Raw genomic sequence first — 20,841 nt, 5'->3', positions numbered from 1 at the left:
AGGTGGGTGCTAACACTTTCTAACCCTTCTTGTGTCATTCACGTGATCACAACACTGAACAATAGACCTTGCCCATGATAGGTTAGTTATAGCCTTAGATGAGTAAATGAATGAACTTCAGGAAACCCACCTCAGGAGGGGTAGTACTTTAAGAATAGGGCCCTGTAGTCTTTCTTCCTACTCTCTCCTTAAAACCTCAGAAAATTAATATCTAAATGAAGTTCCTAACATTATTATTATAGCATCTTTTTGGTTTATGTTGTTCATTTTTTCCTCACTACCTTTTTATTTATCTAAATTAAAACTCTTTTTTGCCTGCTGTATTGCATGGTGAGGAGGAAGCGTCTTTGAGCATCTAGAGACAGGCACTAATCCTGGGCTGCTGCCAGCCTGTGGTCTCGTCTGCACTGTGCTCTCCTTCCTCTATTTTCCCTGATCGGGAGTCATCTTCATAAGATGCCTTCTTGTTATTGATTGGATTTGCCTGCTCTGTGGTGGTTAACAGCAATTAAAATAGATTAATGTATAATAAGATCTCATCTGTCCGTCTACACAAGGGGGTGATTTTATTTCCCGTCCAGGGAACCAGGAAACCTGCTAAGTCGTCTACTCCCTGTGTTCTCTGAAGCAGTGCTTCTCAGTCTTCAATGTACATGCAAATCACCTGGGGATCTTGTTAAAATGAACTCTGATTCCTTAGGTCTGGGCGGGCCCCAAATCCTGATATTCTAACAAGCTCACAGGTGATGCAGCCTGCTAATGGTTCACAACCACACAGAGAGAGCAAGGCCTAGCTTATGTTTAGTTTCCAGGTATCTAAGAAGGAATGTCGCAAAATTATCATCTTCTTTTTCATATTTAACACATGAAAAATAACAGGCAAGAGCACTAACAGGTGTGTGAGGCTCTATGCTAAGTGCTTTATATTATCTGAGATACTATCATTCACGTTTTACAAATGAGGAAACAGAAGCTTGTTGATGACAAATCACCTCCCAGAGTCATGCAGCCACTGAGTGGAGGATGGGGACTCCAGCCTGATGTGCCTGGTCCCAGAGCCTGTGCCTGCTCCGCATGCTGTAGAGGAAGGTGCTGCCTGCAGGCACCCACAGGTACTTCTCTTCAGCATCACAAAGGAAGGGACTCTTGATTTGAAACTCAGCCTTCCTGTAATATTTCCAGATTCCAGACTTCTTGTATTGCCAAAGTTCTTCATTAGCACTTGGGTGCATTCTACCTCTTTCCTGCCCTTGGCCCTCAACAGCAGGCTTTCCAGCCTGCCTCTCTTACATTTATGAGCAACACCAAGCCGCAGCAGCACAGAATAGCTATAAGAGAATCAAGCTTTTAAAAGAAACAAACAAAGAAACCTGATCCACTTTGGCATGTTCAGGGCCTTGTGGGAAAAAGCACATCTGTGTGAGTTTAAAAGCTTATATTATCATACTCAAATCTCATTGGCACTCAGCCTGTGGCATCTGCTACCTAGCATCAGAAATTGGAGCAAGTGGCCTTGAATTCCATGATCCTGCCATGAAGACTAACAAGCCTATTCTGATCAAGGGCCTATACTCTACTTCCAGAAATGCTGAACTCAAACCATCGGGTTAGCCCACTTCGTGCTAACTGTGGACCCTTATTAGGGTCAACACAGCCCCTGATCCTTCCCCTCCCCCACTACAATTAAAAGCCCAGACATGGGTGATTTGTCACTCTAAGCTCATGTGCACTTTCCTTCCCAACTCTTACCTAGTCATCTGGATGCACTCAAACTGGAACCTACCCCCATTTTATTTTTTTTTTTTTTTTTTTTTTTTTTTTTTTTTGATCTTTATTTTTTTTTATTTTTTTTATTTTTTAAATTTTATTTTGTTGATATACATTGTAGCTGATTAATGCTCCCCATCACCAAAACCTCCCTCCCTTCTCCATCCCCCCCTCCCCCCCAACAATGTCCTTTCTGTTTGCTTGTTGTATCAACTTCAAATAATTGTGGTTGTTATATCTTCTTCCCTCCCCCCCCCGATTTGTGTGTGTGTGTGTGTGTATGTGTGTGTGTGAATTTATATATTAATGTTTAGCTCCCTCCAATAAGTGAGAACATGTGGTATTTCTCTTTCTGTGCCTGACTTGTTTCACTTAATATAATTCTCTCAAGGTCCATCCATGTTGTTGCAAATGGCAGTATTTCATTCGTTTTTATAGCTGAGTAGTATTCCATTGTGTAGATGTACCACATTTTCCGTATCCACTCATCTGATGATGGGCATTTGGGCTGGTTCCAACTCTTGGCTATTGTAAAGAGTGCTGCGATGAACATTGGGGAACAGGTATACCTTCGACTTGATGATTTCCATTTCTCTGGGTATATTCCCAACAGTGGGATGGCTGGGTCGTATGGTAGATCTATTTGCAATTGTTTAAGGAACCTCCATACCATTTTCCATAGAGGCTGCACCATTTTGCAGTCCCACCAACAATGTATGAGAGTTCCTTTTTCTCCGCAGCCTCGCCAGCATTTATCGTTCATAGTCTTTTGGATTTTAGCCATCCTAACTGGGGTTAGATGGTATCTCAATGTGGTTTTGATTTGCATTTCCCGGATGCTGAGTGATGTTGAGCATTTTTTCATATGTCTGTTGGCCATTTGGATATCTTCCTTAGAGAAATGCCTACTTAGCTCTTTTGCCCATTTTTTAATTGGGTTGCTTGTTTTCTTCTTGTAAAGTTGTTTGAGTTCCTTATATGTTCTGGATATTAATCCTTTGTCAGATGTATATTTTGCAAATATTTTCTCCCACTCTGTTGGTTGTCTTTTAACTCCTTTAATTGTTTCTTTTGCTGTGCAGAAGCTTTTTAGTTTGATATAATCCCATTTGTTTATTTTTCCTTTGGTTGCCCGTGCTTTTGGGGTCGTATTCATGAAGTCTGTGCCCAGTCCTATTTCCTGAAGTGTTTCCCCTATGTTTTCTTTAAGAAGTTTTATTGTCTCAGGGTGTATATTTAAATCCTTAATCCATTTTGAGTTGATTTTAGTATACGGTGAGAGGTATGGATCTAGTTTCATTCTCCTGCATATCGATATCCAGTTATCCCAACACCACTTGCTGAAGAGGCAGTCCCTTCCCCAGTGAAGAGGCTTGGTGCCTTTGTCAAAGATCAGATGGCAGTAAGTGTGTGGGTTGATTTCTGGATTCTCTATTCTATTCCATTGGTCGGTGTGTCTGTTTTTATGCCAGTACCATACTGTTTTGGTTATTATAGCTTTGTAGTATAGCTTAAAGTCAGGTAGTGTTATGCCTCCAGCTTTATTTTTTTTGCTGAGCATTGCTTTGGCTATTCGTGGTCTTTTATTGTTCCATATAAATGTCTGAATAGTTTTTTCCATTTCTGAGAAAAATGTCTTTGGAATTTTGATGGGGATTGCATTGAATTTGTATATCACTTTCGGTAGTATGGACATTTTCACTATGTTGATTCTTCCAATCCAAGAGCATGGAATATCTTTCCAACTTCTTGTATCCTCTCTAATTTCTCTCAGCAGTGGTTTGTAGTTCTCATTATAGAGATTTTTCACCTCCTTGGTTAACTCAATTCCTAAGTATTTTATTTTTTTGGTGGCTATTGTAAATGGGCAGGCTTTCTTGATTTCTCGTTCTGCATGTTCACTATTGGAGAAAAGAAATGCTACTGATTTTTGTGTGTTGATTTTGTATCCTGCTACTGTGCTGAAATCATTTATCAATTCCAAGAGTTTTTTTGTAGAGGTTTTAGGCTGTTCGATATATAGGATCATGTCATCTGCAAACAGGGACAGTTTGACTTCATCTTTTCCAATCTGGATGCCCTTTATTTCCTTCTCTTCTCTGATTGCTCTGGCTAGTACTTCCAACACTATGTTGAATAGGAGTGGTGAGAGTGGGCATCCTTGTCTAGTGCCTGTTCTTAAAGGAAAAGCTTTCAGCTTTTCCCCATTCAGGATGATATTGGCAGTGGGTTTGTCATATATGGCTTTAATTATGTTGAGATACTTTCCCTCTATACCCAACTTATAGAGGGTCTTTGTCATGAATGAGTGCTGAACTTTATCAAATGCTTTTTCAGCATCTATAGAGATGATCATATGGTCCTTGTGTTTGAGTTTATTAATATGGTGTATCACATTTATTGATTTGCGTATGTTGAACCAACCTTGCATCCCTGGGATGAATCCCACTTGATCGTGATGAATAATTTTTCGTATGTGTTGCTGTATTCTGTTTGCTAGTATTTTAGTGAGGATTTTTGCATCTATATTCATCAAGGATATCGGCCTGTAGTTTTCTTTTTTGGTTATATCTTTACCTGGTTTTGGTATCAGGATGATGTTTGCTTCATAGAATGAGTTTGGGAGATTTGCGTCCATTTCAATCTTTTGGAATAGTTTGTAAAGAATCGGTGTCAATTCCTCTTTGAATGTTTGGTAAAATTCTGCTGTGAATCCATCTGGTCCTGGGCTTTTCTTTGTTGGGAGCCTTCTGATAACAGCTTCAATCTCCTTTATTGTTATTGGTCTGTTCAAATTTTCTACATCTTCACGGTTCAGTTTTGGGAGCTTGTGTGTGTCCAGAAATTTATCCATTTCCTCCAGATTTTCAAATTTGTTGGCGTATAGTTGTTTATAGTAGTCTCGAATGATTCCTTGTATTTCAGATGAATCAGTTGTAATATCGCCTTTTTCATTTCTAATTTTTGTTATTTGAGTCTTCTCTCTTCTTTTTTTTGTTAGCCATGCTAATGGTTTGTCAATTTTATTTATCTTTTCAAAAAACCAACTTTTTGATTCGTTGATCTTTTGAATTGTTTTTTGGTTTTCAATTTCATTTAGTTCTGCTCTGATCTTAATGATTTCTTTCCGTCTGCTAACTTTAGGATTGGATTGTTCTTGTTTTTCTAGTTCTTTAAGGTGAAGTGTTAGGTTGTTCACTTGCCATCTTTCCATTCTTCTGAAGTGAGCATTTAATGCAATAAATTTTCCCCTCAACACTGCTTTTGCAGTATCCCACAGGTTTTGGTATGATGTATCATTGTTTTCATTAGTTTCAATAAACTTTTTGATTTCCTGCTTGATTTCTTCTTGGACCCATATGTCATTAAGTAGAATGCTGTTTAATTTCCATGTGTTTGTATAGTTTCCAGAGTTTTGTTTGTTATTAATTTCTAGTTTTAATCCATTGTGGTCTGAGAAGATACATGGGATAATTCCAATTTTTTTGAATTTATTGAGACTTGATTTGTGACCTAATATGTGATCTATCCTGGAAAATGATCCATGTGCTGATGAGAAGAATGAATATTCTGAGGTTGTTGGGTGGAATGTTCTGTAGATATCTGCCAATTCCAATTGGTCAAGAGTCTTGTTTAGATCTTGTATTTCTCTACTGATTCTTTGCCTAGATGATCTGTCTAATATTGACAGTGGAGTGTTCAGGTCCCCTGCTATTATGGTATTAGTGCCTATTTCCTTCTTTAGGTCTAATAGAGTTTGTTTTATAAATCTGGCTGCTCCAACATTGGGTGCGTACATATTTATGATTGTTATGTCTTCTTGATGGATCAGTCCTTTTATCATTAAGTAGTGTCCCTCATTGTCTCTTTTTATGGTTTTTAGTTTAAAGTCTATTTTGTCAGATATAAGAATAGCCACTCCAGCTCGTTTTTCTTTTCTGTTTGCATGGTAAATCTTTTTCCATCCTTTCACTCTTAGTCTGTGTGAATCTTTATGGGTGAGGTGGGTCTCTTGTAGGCAGCATATAGTTGGGTCCTGCTTTTTGATCCAGTCAGCCAGTCTGTGTCTTTTAATTGGGGAATTTAAGCCTTTTACATTAAGAGTTGTTATTGAAAGGTGTTGATTTATTCCTAGCATTTTATTGGTTGTTTGGTTGTCTTAGGTGTCTTTTGTTCCTTGCTTTCTGATTTACTGTTTGGTTTCTTTGTTTGTTGGTTCCTTAGGTTGTAGATAGTGTTTTTGTTAGCTTGTTTTCTCTTCATGAATGCCATTTTTATTGTACTAGCGGGTTTAGATTTTTCTTAGGTTTTTATGGCAGTGGTAGTTATTTTTCAGGAACCAAACCCAGTACTCCCTTGAGGATTTCTTGTAAGGGTGGTCTTGTGGTAGTGAACTCCCGCAGTTTTTGTTTGTCTGAGAAATATACTATTTGCCCCTCATTTCGGAAGGATAGCCTTGCAGGGTAGAGTATTCTTGGCTGGCAATCTTTGTCTTTTAGTATTTTGAAAATATCATCCCATTCCTTTCTAGCTTTTAGGGTTTGGGATGAAAAGTCTGATGTTAACCTGATTGGGGCTCCCTTATAGGTGATTTGACGCTTCTCTCTTGCAGCTTTTAAGATTCTCTCTTTGTCTCTGAGTTTTGCCAGTTTGACTATGACATGTCTTGGAGAAGGCCTTTTTGGGTTGAATACGTTTGGAGATCGTTGAGCTTCCTGGATCTGAAGATCTGTGATTTTTCCTATACCTGGGAAGTTTTCTGCCACTATTTTGTTGAATATGTTTTCAATGGAATCTCCATTTTCCTCCCCTTCTGGAATACCTATGACTCGGATATTTGAGCGCTTGAGGTTGTCTGATATCTCTCTCAGATTTTCTTCCATGTCCTTGATTCTTTTTTCTTTCTTTTTGTCTGCTTGTGTTATTTCAAACAGCCCATCTTCAAGTTCAGAGGTTCTCTCTTCAACTTCGACAAGCCTGCTGGTTAAACTCTCCGTTGTGTTTTTTATTTCGCTGAATAACTTCTTCAGTTCAGCAAGTTCTGCTACATTTTTTTTCAGGACATTGATTTCCTTGTATATTTCCTCTTTCAGATCCTGTATACTTTTCCTCATTTCATCATGATGTCTAGCTGAGTTTTCTTGTATCTCATTCAGTTTCCTTAGAATTATCACTCGAAATTCCTTGTCAGTTATTTCAAGGGCTTCTTGTTCTACAGGATCTAGAGTATGAGATTTATTAACTTTTGGTGGTGTACTTTCTTGATTTTTTGTATTTCTGGTGTCTTTTTTTTGGTGTTTATTCATTGTGGCAGGGGGTTTCACAGTCCACCGGTTTGAGACTAATGACTAACTAGGATGTTGCTGTGGTTGCCAATTTGGTATGGCTCCCGCCGTGACTGCTCAGTTGGCCACTAGTGTCTTGTGTGTGTGGTTGCCTCGGGTCTTGGGCTTCTCCGGGGATCCACCTTTCTGGTCAGCTTGTACTCTGCTGGGCTGGTGGATCACGTACCACAGGGTGTGTGATCTCTGTTGAGCTTTCACTTTCTGTACAGGACTTCTCCCCATTCGGTGTGCTCTGGCCCAGGCTGTTAGATCGTGCAGTGGCGACCCCACCGGGTGTGTGGTTTCTGTCGAGTCTCTGCCTCCCTGGCCGCACGTCTCCCCCCTCTGTGCACACTGTGCTGGGCTGGGGTGTGTCTTCTGCATCCCTCGTCTATCAGCTGGGCCTTCAAGACCCTGCTCAGCACCGCCTCGCCCAGGAAGTCTACCAGGTTTCTGCTAGGCACAGACGACCGGTCTCTCTGGGTGCCTTTGTATCACTGTGTAGATCTTTCTCGGGTCTTGTTCACCTTTGTATCCCCCAGGTATAAACCGAGTCTAGTGCCCGCCTGCAGCCTGCTCTCCGGCAGGTTCAAGCGGACCTGGGAACTCTCCTACCACACTATTCCCAACCAGAAATTCGTTAGGCTTTTTTTTTTTTTTTTTTTTCAAACTGGTGGTCGCAGAGATGGTATCTGCCTCCCAGTAACAGGAAGTTTACCGGGGCCGGAGTCCAGGGTGTGGTGGAGTGACAGTCGGCCCGCCCGTACTTCCTAGCCCTCCCAAAACTGGTCGGGACGCCCCACACCCCCAGCCCCGCCAGAGAACCGCGGAGGGAGTGGGAGAGGAGGCCGGCCCGCAGGGTCCGGAAAGCCCCGCGCCAGGCCAAGCAAATGGGCTCAGTGATGGCCGAGCAGGGCGGAGCTGCCCGCACCTGGGAAAATGGAGGCAGCACCGGGGCAGTTAGTGGCCTGGTGGTGCAGGCAGGAGCCGCGTGGGCATCCACCCCCCGAACAGAGCTTTGCCAGCGATCACTCACAGTGCTGTGCCAGGTTGGGCGCTCGCTCTGTCTCTGGTTTGTTGCCTTCCGTGTTCTCGGCGCTGCCGCCTCGGGCTGTTCAGTCGCGGCGCCGCTCGGGCGCTCCCAGGAATCTTCTTTAATGCCGGTCTGAAACCTCGAATCCTGAATAGGGCAGCTGGCCGCCTTCAGTGCGGCCCCAGCCTCCGGGATCCTGGCTGCATCCACAGCAGCCCTGGCGCCGTGTTCCCTGTTTCAAGACTCGGTTTTGCAGCTAAGAATCAGTTCTTTTCCTGCTCCACACTTCAAAGCTGTTGCCTGTAAATGAGGCAGCCTCTCCTGCCGGGGGCAAAGTGGCGTTGAGCCCCCACGACCGGCCAGCAGCAGCAGTCCTCACTTAAGAGATGGCCAGAGGAAGGTCCACAAGTTTCCTGGCTGCCTGAGGCCCAGTGGCCACCTTTTCCACCTCAGCTACTCCGCGCCAGCCGCCGCAGCCGCCGCCATCTTGAAAGCCGAAAAAAACTCCTACCCCCATTTTAAAAGGCAGTTTGTACATCTTGAAAAGTACAGACTCTGAATTTCCCAGGCAGTCCATCAATGCTTTATGCCAGCCATCTCCAAAACAAACTACAGGTTTAAGTGTCTCATTCCAGTATATTTACATAAAAAGCAAGCACTTCGGGGACACAGATATGTCACAATTGACCATAGGGTTCACTGCTAATACTGTCATGTATAAGAGAGGCTTACATTTGAAGCAGTGTTGCAATCAGAAAGCATAGGGTGTTATTCACTCATTCACTCAGCAAACTCTCCTGAGCAACTTCCTAAGTGCCAGGCACTGTGACAGATGCTGGGCATACAAAGATAAATACAACACAATGGGCCGAGCCCGTGGCGCACTTGGTAGAGTGCTGCGCTGGGAGCGCGGCGACGCTCCCGCCGCGGGTTCGGATCCTATATAGGACTGACCGGTGCACTCACTGGCTGAGTGCCGGTCACGACAAAAAAAAAAAAAAAAAAAAAAAAGATAAATACAACACAAGCCCTGCTCTCAAGATGCTTCCAGTTCAGGGGGAGAGAGAAACATGTACAGTGGTGTCCAGGGCACCGATGCCATGCTGAGGTAGGCACAAGGCACTGTGGACACCCATAGAAGTTGTGCCACCCCCAGCCTGAGACTCAAGAAGACTTATCAGAAGACTTGCTGCCCATGCTGGGACTTCCTCACTGGAAGCTATAGAATGTTGAAGCTAGAGGCAATCAGAGATCACCTATTGGGGCCACCAAGTGCAGTTGTGCAAGTTGTCCACAGCACAAAACAAGGGTATAAATGGGGTCCTTTGAGTTGTGCAGTGTGTAACGTGCAGGAAGGTGCATGAAGCCTAGCATCTCTCTCATTTAACGGAGAGGAACGTGAGGACCAGACAGACACATTGCCCAGGTCACACAGCTGGACCAGGGCTGGCATTGTATTCACTCTCTGTTCTGCTGCCTCCAGCCACCCTTCTTCAAAGCTGATGTTTTATGGCCCAGAACATGGCTAGCCCCAAAATAAATCCAAACTCAGAAAGAACCTCATTTTCCGATTCATACCCTGATTTTTCCCAGTATGAAGAGGAGCAAAGGAAGCCACCCACACGAGCCCTGCCCAGGGGTTCACACATGGGGTGCTCTTTGGTCGGTACCCAATCTCCCAACACTCAACTGCCTGCTAGGGCAGTTCTGCCCAGGGTTCTTGCCCCACTGTAGTGCTGCTAGCTCTTCGAAAGTGTTAAATGACATATTTGTTTCTTGGACTGATTATCAACGTCTGCTTACCTGAATACTTTCTCTTATTTTTCCTCTCCCATGCCCAGGTGTCATTTAGGTACCACTGTCGATTGTACAACGAATGGCGTCGGACCAATCAGAGGGTGATTCTCCTCATTCCAAAGTCTGTCAATGTACCTTCTAACCAGCAGTCCTTGCTGGGCCTCCATTTGGCCAAGAGGAACTCTAAGGAGACAATTGTTTGATTTTTGTGTCATTGGTTGGTTGATTTGTTGTTTGGGGTTTGGAAGTTTCTGCACTGGGGCCATGCACTGAGCCACCCGCACGCCCTTCCTTAAACCTGTGGGTCTAAGAACATCCAGAGCCGGATTAACACATCGCCCCGAACAATGACCTCCTCCAGAAGAAAGCAAACGCTGTCGTACTTCAAATCATGGATGCTGCAATCATATGATATTTGCTAAGCTGCCAAACGTGTATTTAGCAGATACTGTATGGAATTTCCTGAACACCTCTTTAACATATGAGGAAGATTGTACTGCTAAGAATGCAATTCAATCCTTCCTTTTTTATTACTATTTCAAATATATATATATATATATTAAACTTAGATGATAATCACAATGGAAAGCCAATTTCAAAACTGGTTTCTTGGTTTGGATGGGTTTTATTTGGTTTAGTTTATTTGTTCCCCAGGTGGATTCTTTGGGGTAATCTGACAGCTTGAGTGGTCTTTCTCATCTCTTTCATGTCCCTCACTCACGGAGACAGCATAATGATTGCAGAAAAGTCATATTTGGAGTATGTTTTGTACTAAACTTCATTTAGTTATTGTTTTTAAAGGGGGGGAAAAGGCGTGGCAACTCTCCACACAGTGAGCTGTTTATTTAAATATCATTAAGGAGAAAAAAAAAATTATGGTGAGAAGCACGCTCTTTCAATTTGTTTGGTACTGACAGCTGATAGAAGCTATTTTCTAATAATAAATATCCAGTGTGTGAAAGACAACCCCTACTGATGGCAGTACTCTTTTTTAGTCATAAAACCTGTGAAGTTTCCCAAAGTAGGTTTGAAAAGAAAAAAAGGGGGGGGAAAGCAAAGAGGTTGGTGTTCTTTCTCCCATCTCATTTAGTGCATGTCTTAATTCTGCATCCGTAATGAATTGGAGGATCAACAGACATTCTAGGAACCCTAGACTTGTTTTGCATATCAATTAGTGTTCCCATTGCTCTACTGAATTTCTAACTTGACAGGTAGATGTGGCAAAAAAGCCTGTCCTAGCAGCCAATCGCTTAGCCTAAGAACCCTTTGTCTGATTTTCAAAAAAAGGAGCCCCACGCAGTGCCTTCTTCCAGCCATGAGCCAATTCTGTCACAGGCCAAAATAGACTTTTTCTAAGGGTTCCATGTCCTCTTTCATCCGTCACAGTGTGAAGGGCCTGATCCGCAGCCTGCTTCATGCGGACACCGAACCAGGTAGCGCCACCTCCCGAGGCAAGCACCCGCGCACGCCGCGGGCTGGGGGCCGAGCCAGCTTCGGGGAATGCTTAAAATGTGGATTTCTAGTACATGACCCACATTCTGAGTATCACTCCAGCATCTGCCTTATGCTCCCCACGTGGGAGAGCAAAAAAGTGCAAAGGACTGGGCAACGAGGAGGTAATGATTTTTGTCTGCAGATTGATGGAGCCGATGCAGGTGTCCGCCATGTGGGGCCGGGCCCTCCATTCACGGGGCTGCTCCCCACGCTGCCCAGGGAGGCAAACAGCTGTACTGCTCTCTGCTGCAAACTCAGATGTGCTTTATGGCTTGTGACAATAGAGTTCCTCCCCACCACGCTTCACTTCGACACTTCAATTCCAGTAATATACATCTCAGCCCTTCTGTTTACCCGGCCTTGCTCACCCCTCGGGGCTGTCATTAGCTGCAGCACCATCAACCGTTTCTTAATTGACCTTTTTAAAATGCTGGACACCACTGGCTTCACGCAGCTGTCACACATTAATTTCCAGAGCAAAGAGTCCAACTTGGTAGCTTGTGAATTGCAGCCCTATAATATACTTGATAAACGCTGTCCACCCAGCCCTGGTCCCTGAGCTGTCAGGTTAACCAGTGACACCTCTCAACTGAATGGCACAACATTCATGAGAGAACCATACCCTTTCTCTTTCCTGCTTCTTCCGTGAATTAAGCGGCAGACTCCCAGGATCATTTCCTGTTGAGGTTGGCTGCAGAGAATTCCTGCTGTCTTGGTTCAAGAGATGAGAAATAATGACACTATCAAAGGCAGGCAGATCCCAGGCAGCTGACCGGGCTCCTCACTGAGAAGGGTTGACACATTAGCACTGCGCCTGTGCCACCCCTCTGTCCCCATATTTGCATCCCCACCCTGGGAAGTAAAGCTGAGTCCAAGATGCACAGAGTAGGTTGCATGTGGGGTGGTGGGCAGGACACCCGGGCAGTCAAATATAACAGTATCAGTGCCTTCCTTCCCAGGCCACCAGCTTGGGACCTCCTTGTGAGAGACCCTGATTCCCATCAGCACCAAGGTCCATCTGGGAGTCTAAAAATTCTTGGAGGATACTTCATTCCCTCTTGGTCTTTTACCCCTGAGGTTGTTCAAGGTAGGAGAGTCTAGGGACTGCAGCATGTGCATAAGAGCACCCTGCCAGGAGAGCATGAGGACAGGTGGAGGCTGAGATTCAGGCTCTGCTCCTGCCTGCAAGCCAGGCTCCAGAGAAAGGGAGCATCTGCCTGAAGAAGGGTGCCTTCTGCTAAGGGGCACAAAGTTGCCATATGGGTTACTAGCAGCCTTGCTAGCCTTGTTCTCTTCCTTTGCTTCTTTCTTTTTGAAAGATCAAGAAGCAGAGGAAGGGATGAGCGGGAACAGGTAAAGGGTCCTGGTGTTTCACTGCTTCTCTTCCACTGACTTCTTCCACAGCTCTCTTTCCTGCACACTCCTTGCCGTCATCCCATCCTGTTTTTCTTTAGCATATCATATAGAGACAAATGTGTGTCATGTTGAAGCCAGAGGGGGACTTAACAACTGAAACTAGTCCAGCGTGCTCTTGCCTGCCCTGCGTGTGATTCTGGATGTTCTCATGTGGGGGTAGGACAAGGACACAGAGCATCCACACAAATTCTACGGCTCCTCACAGAACTGAGCAGAAGCTCAGAAGAGCTGTTAAGATCCAATTAAGGAAAAATAAATGGCATGATTTGCAAGTTACTTTGATTTGTCTTTCCTTGTCCTGGTCTCCCCTGCCCTGAGTGCCTGGGCCCTGTCATGGATGTCACTTTCAGCTGGGCTGTAGCCATAGTCCTTTCATTTTCAGTGAAAGTGACTCGTCTGGACATGGAGGAGCCAAAGGAGAAAATGGAAGTGAAGCCCAGCTGACCCGCACTTAGGCACGCAGCCAGCTGCAGGTTCCATTTCCTCCCGGGCCTCTTTGTTCCCCTCTGAGCACTGTCTGCTCTGAGCACTGTCCTCCAGCTGAGCTCCAGATCTGTGCCTGCGCCACGCCTCTTTCTCTCATATTTGTATCCCCTCTGCCTTCCTTGATACTCCACACAGTTTACATAGCTTCCCGTACTAGGTTCTGCCCCAAGGCCAAAAGAACCTGAGGAGGAAAGAGCTAGGAAATGAAATGAGTAAATGCTTCCTTTCCACTTCAGAGTATTCCTAGAAGTTGTCTGAAGATCAGCCACACAGTTTGTAATCTCTAGTGCTAGATGAGAAATGTAGAGTTGTGACTCGCAAGCCTGAAGTGGGAAAGGTGTTGGGCCAGTGGGTGGGGGACAGGGTTCAGGATTATTTTAGGAGGAAAAGGTTGGGACTATGATGGACCTGGCTTGCCACCGATCTTCTTGGCCAAGCACACAGAGGATCTACTGACTGGCAGATTGACCATGTGAAATCTGGTGCTGCTGTGGTTGGAGTCATAAGAAATTGGCACTGCAGCTAGTGTTGTCTGGGCAACTGCTAACTCTCTCAAAACGTGCCAGTCTGCAGAAATGCATGGGCTACGATCCACCTTTTTTGGCTTCATAAAAGTCTCAGTGTCAGGAGTTGGCTTTGGCACATTCTGCCTTTCCCTTGCTGTTTTAGTTGTTCTGGGGTGATTCTGGCTCTGCTTCCCAATGCAGTAGTGCAGAAGAGAACCAGCTAGGGAGTCAAACAACCTGAGTTTGAATTCTGGTTCTGCAACATCCCTGCTCCAGATTATGGACAAGAGATCCCCACCTATCCAACCCTCAGTTTTTGTCTCTACAACATATAGTTTTTGTAAGATGTGCAAGCCTTGGCTCCCAGTAGTTCATGAATTAATGGCCATGCCCTTCACTTTCCCTCCTTCCACTCAGTTGCTACCATCTGGGTTATTTTGCCCTAGCCTGGGTTTCGGTGAGCCATTTTGATAATCAATTTGAAAGTCCATAAACATTGTTTTGAAATCCTTTTCAAAAAAATAGGGATTAATTTTAGATAGTTAACAGATGTTTATTGTGTATTGTGCTTGGGAGTAAAAGGAACTGTAAGAGACCTTCTGGAGGTTGAAATTGCTGACTTGATTGAGATCTTTGAATTATGTGTAGATTTTTATTTTCCTTGCTTTTCCTGATACTGGAGCCTATGGCTAATGGAGAATTCATTACAGATTTTTAAAATTTGCTAGTTCTGAGTCTAGTGCTACAGAGGAAAACAAATACAGCCCGTCAGCTGTCTGTGTTCCCAGAAATGAGGGACTCATGAATCACTGAGATCATACATCCCATGCCTTCTTGGAGGCTCTAAATTCTGGGCACAAAGACAGCAGAAGGAGAGTTGGCTTGGAGAGTCCTGCTTTGTTCCCAGACACTTTTTTTTTTGGAACATGCTTCACCTAACAGGGCCATAGTTTCCCATCAAGGAAATGAATATATGGTCCCTCCCTATCAGAGGTTTTACTTTATCTTATTCGTGGACATCAGGTGCAAAGAAATAATTTAATCGTACATTTTAGTTTATGACAATTTCTATCACCATCAGTCTGTGCTGGTCCCTGTTCTTTTTCAATCCACAAATACATGTACAGTGCCAGGCACTTCCCATAAGCCATGCGCTACGAAAATTACCTCCTTTAATTGTTGTAACAACCCTATCTATTGCCGCATAACAAAACTCAATGGTCTAAAACAGTCACTTTATTGTATCTCTCTATTTCATGGTGTTGGGAAAATATAGGAAAAATGGTCAGGGCCCCTCAGGTGTTCAGAATGTTGCGGAGCATTTGATGTAAATAAGCATATGCACTCGAGTGTTCCTTGGTTATCTACTGTAATTGTGCATGTGCATCCAGGTGTCCTGGGTTATGGACTTAAGTATAAGGATGAGAGGTTCTGATCCACGGCGCCTCCCATCCCCGGGATGGCCCCCCATGGGGGGGTAGGCATGGGGAGGCCACTGCTGCTGCTGGAGGCTGCTCCTAGCGCCTCCGGGACGCTCCGCAAGGCCACTGCCACTGCTGGACCTGTAAGCTACTGCCACTGAGGAAGCTGAGGACTGAGCTCATGTCATCTGTCAACAGCTCCTGGAATCTTTCCCAATTACCTAGCATGGACCTGCGTGTAAGGGGTCTGGGGACCCAGCCTGGCATGTGAGGGGTCTGGTGACCCAGTCTGTATAATGGGTTTGGAGGGTCTCAGCCCTAGCTCTGACAACATAAACGAAAACTTAGTATAACTAAAATAATGAAACATTTTGGCTTTGGTTATGATTTGCCTCACTTTGCAATTGGCATCGTCGGCAGGATTACTTTACACGTGGGGTGGCTCGGACTGAGCTGGGCATTCCCCGGACGGTGCCTCCGGTGGGATGGCAGAGGTGCTCCTCCACGGGGCCGCGCTCTCGGCTGCGGCTCAGGTTTCCAAGAGGGAAGACGCGTCCTCCCGCTGAAATGCCCGGGCTTCCGAGTCCCGGGGCGGCGCTTTCTCCGCATCCTGTTGGTCAAAGCAGCCCCAGGCCCCGCCTCTTGTGGGAGGAGCTGCAGCGCAGACAGGGAGGGGCCGAACTGTTCGGGGCCCTTTTCCTTTCGGAGGTGAGCTACCGGTCCTTTTTTACCGAGAGGCGGTTGTTGCCCGAGGTGACAGAGCTAGTAAGAAGCAGAGCCGGGATTCAGACCCAGGCGGTCGGCCTCGGGCGTGCACGCTCTTAACCACCGTGCTGCGACGCCTCTCCGCGGCTGTCCTCAGATACCCGCCCTGCACGCCTCAGCTCCACTCTCGTCTCCTTCCTCCATTAGGCACCTGCTCTAGTAGTTGTCTGAAGTACAAACTGAATATGTCTATATCTTTGCAAAATAGATTGTTTTCTGAGTATATGTCTTAATTTACACAAAAAGTATTCTGTTATAATTCTCTTTCCCACTTACTATGCGCTTAAGATCTCTCCATGTTGTTGTATGTGTATCTAGCTCTTTGCTTCCAATGGCTGCTTGGGATTCCGTTTTACTTTTCCATTCTCTTCATGCTCCTGTCAACTGCCTGACCCAGCCAGCCGTGCCGTCTGTGGTGGACAGCCTGGGACACATCTCCACATGGGCCCACCAGAAAGTTTCTCTGGGTTAGTATCCATCAGTGGGAATGCTGGGTGTAGTGGATTAAATGATGTCCCCCCCAAACTCACTGAAGCTTGAATTGTGTCCCCCAGAATTTCTGTATTAGAAACGGCCCCCACCATGACTGCTAAGACGGTGGGAAATCCTATTACTGTAATTGAAAGGGTGAAAAATAACAAAATTAATCTCTCCTATTTTCTTCCTTTAGCTTTATACTTTTATGTTTCATCCTTAGGCCTTTAATCTCTCTGGAGTTCATTTCTGTATATGGATGGTATAATACAGAGTCCAACATTATCTCCCTAAAGCAGGCGATTTTTCTATCAGCATCTACTAAACAATCTCCCCTTTGCTCATTCATCGTAGTGTCACCTGTATCATATATCCAGGTGCACACACGCTCGGGTCTGTTTCTGAGGATTCGATTTCTGGCTTTGTCTACTTGACTGTTCCTGCATTACTTCGCTGTGTTTCTTACTGTGGCTTCATAGTTCGTCTCAACATCCAGTGGAATGAGCAACTCCCCCCCAACCCCCTGCTGACTTCACGCTTCTCTTTTTCAAAACTGATTTAGTTATTGTGATCAAGCTTTTTATTCCCATGTATAAATTTTAGAATTGTTAATCATTGAAAAGGTCTTGATAAAATTTTTATTGGAATTTCAGTGAATTTATATATTGATTTCATGAAAATTGATATCTTGACAGTTTTTAGTGATCCCAGATGATGATCATAGCATATCACCATTAATCCAGCTGTTTTTCATATCTTGTAATAGTTTTAATCTTTGTCAATAAAATTCTTGTTTGTCCTTTGTTAGCTTCATTCCTAAATATTTTTTGGTTGGCCCTGCTATTGTGAATATATCTTATTTTCTATGATATTTTCTAGTTGGTTAGAGCTGGTGTGGAGGAGCACTGGTGATGCTGTATCTCTGCTGAATTCTGTGTGAGTTCTTATGGTTTGTTGATCCCGAGAGTCTGTCCCTTCTAAGCCTGCTCTTTGCTGACTTCATGCAGTAGCCAGGGCCCTCCCCAGCCCTTTCCTCACAGCCATGCTAGCAGGGCATTCGCTGGCTTCCCAGTCTTGGAGTGTGTTCAGAGTTTCTCTACCATTATGATATTCACCGTACATTTTTCTTACATATTTTCATCGGACTATTCTATTTCCTTTCAATATCTAATACTCTATGAGGTTTTTAAATTATTATTTTAAGTAACAATAATAACATGTAACTAATAACAACATTGAGAAATTTGTGTAACTCTACTACAATCCAATGTAGTGGCACGTGCACCAGTGTTGCACCACCCTTTCATTCCTGGATGAACCCTACTTAATTAGATTTTCTATATCCATATACAGATGTCCCTGAGTGTCCAGGGGGGATGGGTTCCCAGAACCCCTGCAGATACCAAAATTTGCAGCTGCTCATTTTTCTGATGTAAAGCAGCGTACTGTTTGCTTATAACCTAAGCACATCCTCCTGTATTTGAATCATCTCTAGCTTACTCATCATACCTAATGCAATGTAAATGCTATGTAAATAATTGTTATACTGTATCGTTTAATTTGTACTTTTTATTGTTATATTGTTATCTTCATTTTTTTTTTCCCTCATATCTTTGAACCACAGTTGGGTGAATCTTGAGAAACCCTCAGATGTGGAGGGCTGACTGTGCATGTTGAAAACAATGGGTTTACACTGACACTGCCAGTTCCAACCCAGGACCACAGAGTTGAATCTCGTTTTTTCCATTTCCATGTTTATATCTCCTTTTCCTAACAGTGAGAAACCTGGCTTTCATTGCCCTTGATTTGTTTACCTGTTTAATCAATCCCTCTGCAGAGGCAGCCTTCCATCTCCACGGCAGTCCCCTCACTTTCCAGCCCTGACAGCCCAGGCCAGGCCACCCCTGGGGGTACGCCCTCCTCATCCCAGCCCGACTCTGACGCGCCCACGAGATGCTCGTCACCTTCACGAGGCCTGTACTTATTTCCCTTCTTCATCCGAGGTTGTTTACTTCAATCCTCTATTCTGTTCCCTAGCCGGTTTGGATTCATGCCATAGTCACTAATCTTTTTGAGGAATAAATTTAGAACTTTCTTAATCTTCTCTTTCTCTCACCATCTTTTGTCCTCTGTTTCATTGATTTTAGCCTTATCTTTATTACTCCCTCTTCCTGTTTTTTGTTAAATTGACTCTTGTTTCAGTCTTTTTCTGTTTTCAGGTAAATGATTTAAAGCTATATGTTTTCTTCTAAATATTATTTTATCTCTCACAATTGTTGAAAATTGTCATTGTTCAAGTTTTAGTTGAAAATATTTTTCAATACCTCTTGTTTCCTTCTTGAACCCAAGTGTCCCTTAGTAGTGAGTTTATCATTCAGCAAAGGAGCAGAGGGGCTGGGGGGGGAGTGTTATTCTTTTGTTTTGTGTTTCAAGTATTATTACATCATGATCTCCATGATGTTGACTCTTTGAAATTATGGCAATTTTTGTAGCTTAATGTATGGTTGATTGCTGGAAATATGTATACACATATGCTACATATATATGCATGTATACTGTCTCATATGTGCTGCATATATAAATAAGCTACAGTCTATTGTATAATTCACATCTTCCTATATTTGTTTTATGCTTGATCTATCAATTTCTAAAAGGGGCATATAAAATTTTCCGATTATAGTTGTTGATTTATTTATTTCTCCCTTTAATCCTGTTAGAGACTGCTTTATGCATTTATGTATTTGAGGCTATATTGTTATTGTCTATCTTTATCATTATACCCTGACATATTGTTCCTCTTATCAAAATATATTCTAATATTCTGTGTCCATTTTACTGTTTTAAAATTCTCTTTTGTCCAATATTAATATTTCACCTGATATTAATATTTCATATTAAGTTAAACATTGCTGTAATCTTTTAAGTCTCCTATAGATAACATACTGTTAAATATTCTTTATAAATTTAATCTGAGAATCTTATCTTTGGATTGGTGAGTTCAACCCATTTACATTTATTTTACAGTACTATTGTGTTGGGTTTTAATTCTACCACTTTATTTCATGTCTCATTTTTACCTTTGACTTCATATTCTCCTGGGGATCTTGTGGATTTGGGGTGGGAGAAGCTAAATCCCCGGGGGGTCCAGCAGAGAGAGTGGGGCCCACAACTAGGGTAGGAGAACCTCTGGTGTTGCCATTTGGGCCCAACCACTCTCCACTGGCCACATCTTAGCATGCGATCCTGCCCTCAGGGAAGCTCCACATATCTCTCCCCTTGTCCCATCTCCCCGGACTGCAGTTAGCTTGCCTTTGCAGAGCAGAGGACTAGGAAAAGGGAAATTCCATGTGGCTGGCAGATCTGCTTGCACATGCATTGTATGCACCTACCCCTGTGTGCGTGGAATACGGCCCTAATGGTACCCCACTGACCTGGTGGCCCCAGCCTGGTACTGCTGTATTCTGTTTTCTGGGGTGTGATGCCTCCATTGAGAAGCATTGCCCAGGAGAGAGAAAAGGACATGAGTCTCGCCTCCATACCTATTCCCTAGCCCTCCTTCACCCACACCTTCTGAAGCCCAAGTGTTCTTTGGCTTTTATATTTTTTTCTTCAGTTCACCAACCATTTTCTCACTTATTCACCACTTCCAGGGTTGATTAGGGGAGGGGGCGAAGAGTCAGGGTAAGTTTGCCATACTATCTGCCATCAGCATGGCAAAAAGTGCTTCTTGGAGCCCTGGAGTTGCTATGGGGGACAGGACATGGGGAAGAGACCAGTAATCTTGGCTCTAGTGCCCTGGCCCCATTTAGCCACTTGACCTCTGCTTTACAGAGTGGGGATCTGGGCTAGATTTCATTTGAAAGAAAAGAGTTGGGCTGCTAAAAATGATAGTATTGACATTTGCCTTTTCTTATTCTAAAATTCCAGACAAGCTCATCTGGCTCCCTAGCTCTTGGGGACTCTGTGTTTAGGAAGGGCAATGAAGTGCCTGGTAGGAAAATGCCTGCATTGCTGTGTCTGTCCTCTCTAAAAGTGACAACCCCACAGCCCTCCTGGCTTTGCTCCCTTACAGAGCCAGAAAGGAGGCAGCTGTGACTTCCACTCTGCTGCAAAGAAGTCACACTTAGTAGACATATGAGTGGCATTTTACTCTCAGATAGGGCTTAATGGTTGCTGACAGGATTTTTTTTTTTTTAAAGTCAGTCTTGAGATTTGTGGGAGAAAATGTCTGGGAGCTGCTGTGACATTCTGCAGAACTCTGCAGAACACCTGTCACAGAAAAGCCGGGTCATGGAGGCTAGGGTGGGTGGCAGGAAGGCCTGTGATGAGGACATCCCCTGGAACTGTCTTCCTGCCCT

At 44.0% G+C, this 20,841-nt stretch overlaps 1 protein-coding gene across 3 annotated transcripts in view; it reads left to right on the top strand.

Moving 5' to 3' along the window:
• MARCHF3 (membrane associated ring-CH-type finger 3) overlaps window positions 1-10,887 on the top strand; it is a 145,025-nt gene extending 134,138 nt beyond the window's left edge. For all 3 annotated transcript variants that reach the window (XM_063087156.1, XM_063087158.1, XM_063087157.1), the window contains exon 5: window positions 9,966-10,887. In XM_063087156.1, coding sequence (XP_062943226.1) covers window positions 9,966-10,124 — 159 coding nt within the window. In that variant the 3' untranslated portion in view covers window positions 10,125-10,887. The remainder of the gene's footprint in view (window positions 1-9,965) is intronic.
• Window positions 10,888-20,841: the final 9,954 nt, after the last annotated feature.

Source organism: Cynocephalus volans, chromosome 2 (genome assembly GCF_027409185.1).
Source record: "Cynocephalus volans isolate mCynVol1 chromosome 2, mCynVol1.pri, whole genome shotgun sequence".
Taxonomy (NCBI): domain Eukaryota; kingdom Metazoa; phylum Chordata; class Mammalia; order Dermoptera; family Cynocephalidae; genus Cynocephalus; species Cynocephalus volans.
The sequence above is the reverse complement of the archived record's forward strand: the minus strand, read 5'-3'. Positions and strand labels throughout refer to the sequence as shown.